Source organism: Psittacula echo (assembly GCF_963264785.1).
Source record: "Psittacula echo genome assembly, chromosome: 24".
Taxonomy (NCBI): domain Eukaryota; kingdom Metazoa; phylum Chordata; class Aves; order Psittaciformes; family Psittacidae; genus Psittacula; species Psittacula echo.
In genome coordinates this window covers 6259585-6267635 of record NC_137759.1, presented here as the reverse complement: position 1 = coordinate 6267635, position 8051 = coordinate 6259585, and the positions used below count along the sequence as shown (strand labels likewise).

Here is an 8051-nt window from a genome sequence, read left to right as displayed (position 1 = left end):
CTTTCAGGTCAGACACTGAAACATCCCAACTATTCCAGGCACGCAGGGGAAGTGTGGCTCCAGCCTGCCCATGGCAGCAGCACGCGTTACTGCAGGGCCAAAGCTGCTTGCCTGGAGGCCTCTGCCTTCCAGGAAAGCAATCCCTGTGGCGCAACGCTGCCGTCAGCCAGCTCCAGCACCGGACCCTGGTGCTGCTTTGAGATGGGAGCTGCTGGGAAGCCAAGGGAAGAGACGGTGCTGCAGGCAGAGGCCCCCTCCTTCTGTAAAGGGTTTATTCCCTTTTCACCTGGTTTTGTTCTGCTGTAGCTCCATAGACAAGAGGGCCCCATAAACATCAGCCCTGATGCTGCTGGGGCAGGTGGGGAGCATCAGGTTGGTGGGAGCAGCCCCCGTGTGTGGGAGAAGGGGGCTCTGAAGGGGCTGCACCAGCTCAGCCTGCAAGGCTGTGACACCCAGTGAGGTGGTGGGGATCCTGCTCGGCCCCATCCCAACCGGTTGGGATGAGCAAGGTGTCCTTGGGCAGGAGGAGATGGCTGAGACACCCCAAGGGGTGGGAAGGTCTTCACTGATCCCAGCTCTGGAGGAAGCTCATGCGGTGCCCTCAAGCTGGCAGCACTATGAGGACGTGAGCAGGAACTCAAGTTGCTGCAGGACAGGCTGGGCGGGATGCGGGATGCAGGATGCGGGATGTGGGATGCAGGATGCAGGACAAGGCTGGGCAGGAAATCTGGCAAAATGAAAAGTGAGCCTTTTATTGTATTATCAATTTCACTTCTTAACAACAAGTCCACAAAATATTAAACACTGTGCAAGGAATTGGGCTATGGCACACCAGAAATAAAAATCAAAGAGATCCAAAACTGCAGACGTTATGAGGAGCCTACGTTACAGACACCGATTACTTCCTAAGTACAGTCTTTACAAACCTTGATTTGTGTTTGGCAACAAGATCAGAGTTTGGCAAATAATAATAATAATTATAATAGGCAAGAGAGAAGAAATTAAGAGCGCAAAGTATCAGACAAGTGGCTTCTGCTCAATGAAGGAAATGCATGACTTTGACTTGGTTAAAGTTGACTTTTTAAGCACTCAGAGGAAGGGGAATCGGCTCCAGGCTTCATTAGCCGGTGCCATGCAGGTGCCAGGCATCTCCCATCACTGGGATGGTCCCGGAGATGGGGAGGGGAGGACAAGGCAAACTAAACAGGAGCAGTGTTTCCTCTTCTCCCTTCCTCTTCGCAGTCTCCCTCCTTTCTTTTGGCACCAGCTTTGCCACATGCTAAAAGGAAACGCCAGGCGGATTTGGGCACATGGTTACATCCAAAACCAAGGCCTTTGTGAGGCTGGAGCTGACAGCACTGCCTGCCCGTGCCTCACCAGGGGTCCCCGCTCCCCCTTTGCCATTTGGAGCACTTAAAAAGTCCTGAAAAGTGTCTTTTTTTTTTTTTTGTCTTTTTTCCTCTTTTTTTGCCCAGCAAATGCACGAACAGATGCAAGCAGCTACCGGAATCTGCGCTTCTATTTATGCTCTACAAAAACACCTACAGAATGAGCACTGATTTACTCAGACAAGGAGAAAAACTCCAACAGAAAAGAAAACAGAAACCCCACAAACTCGAGGATTTTTCCACCGAACGAGCCACCCGCTGAGAGACACCAGCACCCACCGGCAGCCCCCTGCCCACCTGCAGCCCCGTGCTGGGAGCCCCCAGCCCTGTCCCCACCTTCCTAAGGGACTCCAAGCAGATGCTCCCTGTCCCCTGCTCCCGTCTCCAGCCACGCTTTGGACCTAAACCTGCCCCTCACTGGCCACCCCCCCACCAGCAAGACCTCAGGGATGAGCGTGGTGGCCCATGCAGGTGGGAGGACAAGGGGTGGACCCTGTATCACTGGGCTGCGTCAGCATCCCACAGCAGCCCCCCCCACCATGGGTCTGAGCTGCCCCATTGCCGTCCCGGGCACTGTGGAGGGCAGGGTGCAGGCAGGGGGTGCTGGGAAGCCCCCTGGGCAGCATGAGCCGGTGATGGAGGGGGGGCCAGCAGCCCCTGGCCGGGTCTCAAGCGGAGGAGCGGTGTATGGCTCCTGCGGTAACCTCAGTCCCTTGCTCGCTGCCGCACGGAGCGCAGGTATTTCTGGCTGCCCTGCAGCTCGGGCACCCGCCTGGGTCACCGGCTATAGCACCATGCACAGGTCTCTAACATAGAGGAAGAATCAGCAATCTGGAGTAGAAAAATAAGGCTGGAACTGTACTAGATTAAGGACAGAGGAAATTCCCTCATGGAGAAGAGAAAGCCCTGCTGCGGCAAAACCCCGGCGAACCTCAGGACTGAGTTCGCTCCCCGCTACAGATGCGGCGTCTGAGAGCTTTTGTTGGAGGAAAGAGTTAACAGAAAAATACACAAGACCATAAAGACATCGCCCATTGCTGTGCCAGGGCTGCTGCCCTTGGCTGCCAGGCGATGCTTAGCGCGGTGTCAGGCCGGGGTGCAAGTAGAGCTTGGGGGACACGCTCGGCTGCAGAGGGAACTAAATCCACTTCCTTCTGCTCTACCTGCCCCCAGCACTCACACAGGGACAGGGTGATCACAAGCAACCTGTCACAAGGCTGGTGCCAGGACAGGAGCCCCCAGCACAGTGGGGTGGGGGGAAACAGGTGTCAAACACTCAGATCAGCGAAGGACCCCAGGAGAGCAGCGGCAAGACGTACATAGGAGGTGCCAAGGTTTGTGTTAGTGTTCAAAATGTGTGTATGGGCGTTTTCCAACTTGGTTTTAAAAGGCAAGTGACCACGTACTTAAAGAAAGGGATGGAAAGATACCTGCAAGCAAGAAGGGTAAATGAAGCAGCTCTGCTAATCACAGCCTCTGCCAACACTGCCGAGCTGGCTGCATGGCTGGTTGGTATTGGAGAGGTGCTGGCTGCACTCAGCCACTACTCCACAGCCCAACTCTGTGTCAGGGGAGGAAGAACCTCTGAGGCTGCCCTTCTTCCTGATGACAACCCGCCCTCCCTGGGTACCAGCCACGCAACCGCAGGCTCTGCTCCAATCCCTGCCTTCGAGCCGGCCTCTGGCATTGGAAAACCATCAGCCTCCGAAAAGCAGCCAGCGAAGCCTCCCAGTACCCTGCCTGGACAATGAAGTCCGACCAGCCTGAGCACTATGCAGTATGTGCTGCGTGAGGTTTCCTCCCTCCAACTGGATCATGACAGAAAGGGTGAACACGGTCCAATACCAAAAGGTGAACCAGAGCCTCCTCCAGGCTCCCTCTCACAGGGGCTCCCGGCAGCCACAGGAAGCACTCCCTGTCCCAGGAAGGGATAAGCCGCCTGTGCTTTCCATCCCAGTGGGAGGTCGGGGCATTTCAAACCAAATCCAAAGCATTGAGGGAATGGGAAAACTCCCAAGGTTTCACATCAGGTGTGTTGGTTTGTCTCCTTTTCTCCTTCTCTTCCCAAAACTGAAACCTGTCATCGCCTGTATTCAGACCCCGGCATGGGGTGTCTGTGTTCAGGATAACTGGGAACGGGTACAGGCATGCTGGTTAGGAAATGGAACCGTGCCTCTGCCTACCGTGGGGTAGCAGCTCCGGCGACAAGGGGGAAACACAGTGGGACTTCCCTGAGCTCTGGTATTTCCTCCTGAGCATCCATCTGCCCCAGCACGGAGCCAATGGGCTCTGTTGCTGCCATCAGGGCTCTGTGGTGGTCAGCGGGAGGAAGGCTTGCCTGCTTGTCCCCTCTTCCTCAGCCACCTTCTCCCCAGCGATGCAATGTTTAACACTGGTGAACAGAGCGCTCCCGTTGAAATGGCATGTCCAGATTTCCAAGGGATGGGAAATGAACTTAACTTCTTCTACAGCCTTACCCTCACCTCCCCGAATTAACTGGGTTCTGTGGAGCAAATCCCATTTGCCGCTCTTGGTAAGAGAAAGGGAGACGAGGAATGCTCATGGATCTGCCAAATTTAGTGTTTTGAACGAAGACTCACCAAAAGACAAACTTAAAAAGACTTTTCATGTGATATGGCACAACGGAAAGCTCCCCCCCACACCCCTGGTACAGTCCTGGTTGGGAAAACGGGTGATAACAGCACAGAGAAACCCCTGAAGCGATCAGAGCAGCTCAAGCCCAGCCTCTCCCATGCCTTGGGCTTCCTAACATTGCTCATGGAAACTCTTGGCCAATGGATCTGACACTAGAGAGCGTTTTCCTGTGGTACCATCCCCTCTTCTGAGCGGAGCTCTGCGGCACAAGGAGGGAGCCTCCTGGCCTCCATCCTCCTCCTCCCCCCCAGCCTCAGTTTACCCATTTGCAACAGCGGTTTTCCAAGCTGTGTTTGGGTTGGTTTGGTTGGTTTTCCTTTTTAGCACTGGTTTTCTACAGAATAACTCCTCACCTGGACCCTTCTCCCTCGTTCCCTCCTCAAGGAACAGAGCAAATTCTTGCACCAATGTGCTAATTAGAAACTAATTGGATGAGACCCACTCAGAGCTTTGTTCAAAGCTTCTATGGGGAGGTCCCACTACTTAGATCTTGCATTGGCAGATGCAATAAGAACCCCCACTGCCTCCACCACCCCAGTACCAATTACAAATGTCGCTATTAAAAATACACCACCTCCCCCCCCCGCCTCAATCCTGGGTTTTGGATTTTTTCTTTCCCTTCTTCTTTGTAAATGCTGACCCCTCTCAGAGCAGCACCTGCCCTGGAGCAGGCACCAGTCCCTAAAACCACTTGCAATCTTTTACACCCCCCCACCCTCCCCTCCCACCCCCCTGATTTAAACTCTATTTGAATCCAACATTTAGTATTTACCCCTTGGCACAGTTATAAGTTTGTATCTTGGTTTCAGTTGGTGGAGAACAGTGCCCTGCCTGAGAGATTGCACACGCCAGAGCGAGCAAAGCTATAGGATGATACAAGGCTTTTTGTCCTTAAAAGGATTCTCCGAAGCGGGCACTCCAACCAGCAGCGGGTCATTCCTGGCGTGTTGCTCGCAGTAATTCATTAGCTCAGAGGATGCTTTCGAGACCTAAATGATGCCAAAAAGCAGAAGGTTAGTGAGAACATCCAGGTGAAGGTGCAAAGCTCAGCCCATGCAGCACCACTGACCCCTTCCTGGGCTCTGCGGGGAGGAAGAGAATACATGTTCTGCTTTTTGTAACAGAGACTTTGTGGAGATGGCAACAAAAGAAGAGAGGAAATGGACATAAGAAAAGAAAACGTTTGTAAGGTCTGATATAAATAAAGCAATGACTACATGAAAAATGCTCTGAGATTGAAAAGAAGATATTATTGTCCTAATTTTTAAGGGGTTTGGGATAAAAAAGGAGAAATAAAAGCCTGCCGGAGCGGCCATCCTCTGATGTTAAAAAGGGGGGTTTTGAAATAGCTAGAAACTAATACTTAAGGCTCTGCTTATTTTAGTTCAAAGGTGTCTTCTGGGAAGTGGGAGCCCAGAGCAGCCTGGCAGAGATGGGGCCGTGGTGGTGGGCAGCGAGGAAGGCAGGAGGCATGGGGAGAGCTCAGGCAGGGAGATGCAGGCAGCTGGAGACGAGCATCAGCCCGCTTTTATTTTCATTAACTTAATAGCAAGTCGAACGTATGGCAAACCCAAAACACAGACACAACCAGGCCACATCTGGAAGACCCAGATGTGACCTGTTGGAGCTGCAGAGCCTTATGGCAGCGGTTGCCTTCCAAGGATCTCCACAGCTGCTTGGCTCCAGGATGACTTGTCCCTCTCAGCTGAGCTAAGCCTTGATGAGGGGCTCCTAGATCTAAAGCACTTACATGCCACCTCCTGCTCCCTCAGCTCTGCTACCCTCACTGCAGCACTATCCAAGGGTCACTGTGCTCTGAAGCCTTGCAGAGGATGCTGCAGCACACAGCCAGCAGGAACCTGCAGATGCGTGTTGTCATTCTTAAACCCCTCAGCAGCAACTGAGAGTGCAAAGAGAACAAACAAAACCCTGGTTTGTTGCAGCTTTGGGCAAAACCCATTTAAGCTGTGCTTTCACACCACAGGGTAGGAACCCTCCTCCTTTTTTCTGGTGTTTCCCAGAATTGCAGGTCCAGAGACTGCATCAGACAAGGTGCTTTTGTGGGGAGTCTCCAGGTATTACCGCAATATTAAGTACTGAAGTCCTAACCAGTAATGAACACCTCTAATGATCACAAACTGCTGCTGGCCTGCACTTCAACATACTTATACATTGGGATCCAACAGCAAAACTGCTTGGCAGAGACAAGGTCAAGGCTCTACCTTAAATTCATTACGTAAAACAGCAATTGCTCCTAAGTAATTGCTGCTGGGGCAGCCCCTTCCCCTCAGCTCAGAAGTGTAGTGACTTATCTATCTCAGCAACCTCAGCTGCGAGGTGTGGAGAGCAGGAGCTGGAGGAGCAAACACTCATTTGACACTGCACTCAGGAGCTGGCTGACTTGGCACACTCACCCGAGAGCTGGGTGTGCAGATCACAACTCACCCAGATAGCACATCTTCTCCACTCAGCCTAAATAGCAGCATGTCGTGGTCTCACCACTGCCCTTTCCCAGCAAAGCATTTAAGACAGTCGCAGCTACAAAGGTTGGTAAGTATACACACACCCTCCATCCTCCCTGGCGTGCACCATTTGGGATCTTGGAGCTGAAACACGGCAATTCTTAGCAGAGTCAACAATGTCTGTGCTGGGGGAAGACCTGTAATTTAGTTTTTCTTCCCTAAATTTGCCTTGTTGATGCACCATCACTGGAGTCTGGAAAGTGGTGGCCCTAAAAACAGCTACAAAACCTCATGCCTCAATATATATATATGTGTGTATATATATATATATACACACAAAGCAGTAGCAGCTCCTCCGGCACATCAAAACCAGAGATGACACGGGATCTGCTGCTACAGACTTAGCAGGGACCGAAAGTCAAAGAAAATACTCTTTGACCAGTAAAACTATATTAAAATCTCTCAGGTGGATTTAACACCTGTATATTTTACGGTGTTCGTTTCACTGTGCCTTTCATCACCATGCACAAGGGTTTCCTTTGCATGACAAGTGACTTTCCATGAACATGCTCCCTCCTTCCCTTCTTCCCAGGGAGTTTGGCTGCAGCCTGCCCCAGCCACCAGGCCACTGGGGATGCTCAGGGGATGCTGTGGCTGTGAGCACATTACTTGCTCCAACTTTCCAGTGCCAAAGGGAGCACACAGCTGAGCATAGACTCCGGTTTGCTATCCTGGACAACTGTAGCACAAAATGAAGGCCCTAGTTGTACTGCAAACATGCCTCAAACCAGAGTGAAGGCATGTCACCATCTTCATTCACAAGAACTCGCAACAGCAGCAGCTGAGAAATATCTGTGCAAGCGGCAACGTTCTGAGAGAAACTGCATACGAGCAGTGAGGCCATCCTGCAAAAAGATGGGGCAAGAAGACTGTAATGTATGTGAGCATGCCAGCACAGCTTTGCTGCATCCATCCCCTGCAGCTTCACTGTCTTCACAGGTTGCATGTGGCCAGCTGAGCCCCAAGGAACCTAATGATAGGGGCTGCTTGGCTTTTGGGTTGTGTGATCACCTCTAAAACCTGGGAGAAGCTGCCCAGGCTACAACCTTACCAGTGCCTGTGGGAAAGGGTCTCAGAAACGTAGAATGCTTTGGGTTGGAAAGGACCTTAAGATCATCCAGTTCCAACCCCCCTGCCAAGGGCAGGGATGCCTCACACTAGACCACATCACCCAAGACCGTCCAACCTGGCCTTGAACACTGCCAGGGATGGGGCATTTACCATTTCTTTGGGCACCCTGTGCCAGCACCTGAGCACCCTCACAGGAAAGAACTTCTTCCTTAGGTTTAACCTGAGCTTCCCCTCTTTCAGTTTGAGCCCATCACCCCTTGTCCTAGCACTACAGTCCCTGATGAAGAGTCCATCTCCAGTATCCTCGTAGCCCCATTCAGACACTGGAAGTTGCTATGAGGTCTCCATGCAGCTTCTCTTCTCGAGGCTGAACAGCCCCAATGTTCTCAGCCTTTCTCCATACAAGAGATGCTCC

At 52.2% G+C, this 8051-nt stretch overlaps 1 protein-coding gene across 5 annotated transcripts in view; it reads right to left on the bottom strand.

Annotated features, from left to right (window-relative positions):
• Nucleotides 1-422: 422 nt before the first annotated feature.
• The window catches only part of GNG7 (G protein subunit gamma 7), a 70278-nt gene continuing 62649 nt past the window's right edge, over nt 423-8051 (bottom strand). For 4 of the 5 annotated variants that reach the window (XM_080634016.1, XM_080634014.1, XM_080634017.1 and 1 more), the window contains 2 exons: nt 4816-5032; nt 423-727 (listed from right to left, as the gene is read on the bottom strand). In XM_080634016.1, coding sequence (XP_080490142.1) covers nt 4907-5032 — 126 coding nt within the window. In that variant the 3' untranslated portion in view covers nt 423-727; nt 4816-4906. Of the gene's footprint in view, nt 728-4780; nt 5033-8051 lie in introns of those variants that run through there. The other variant, XM_080634015.1, reaches the window with a different exon arrangement.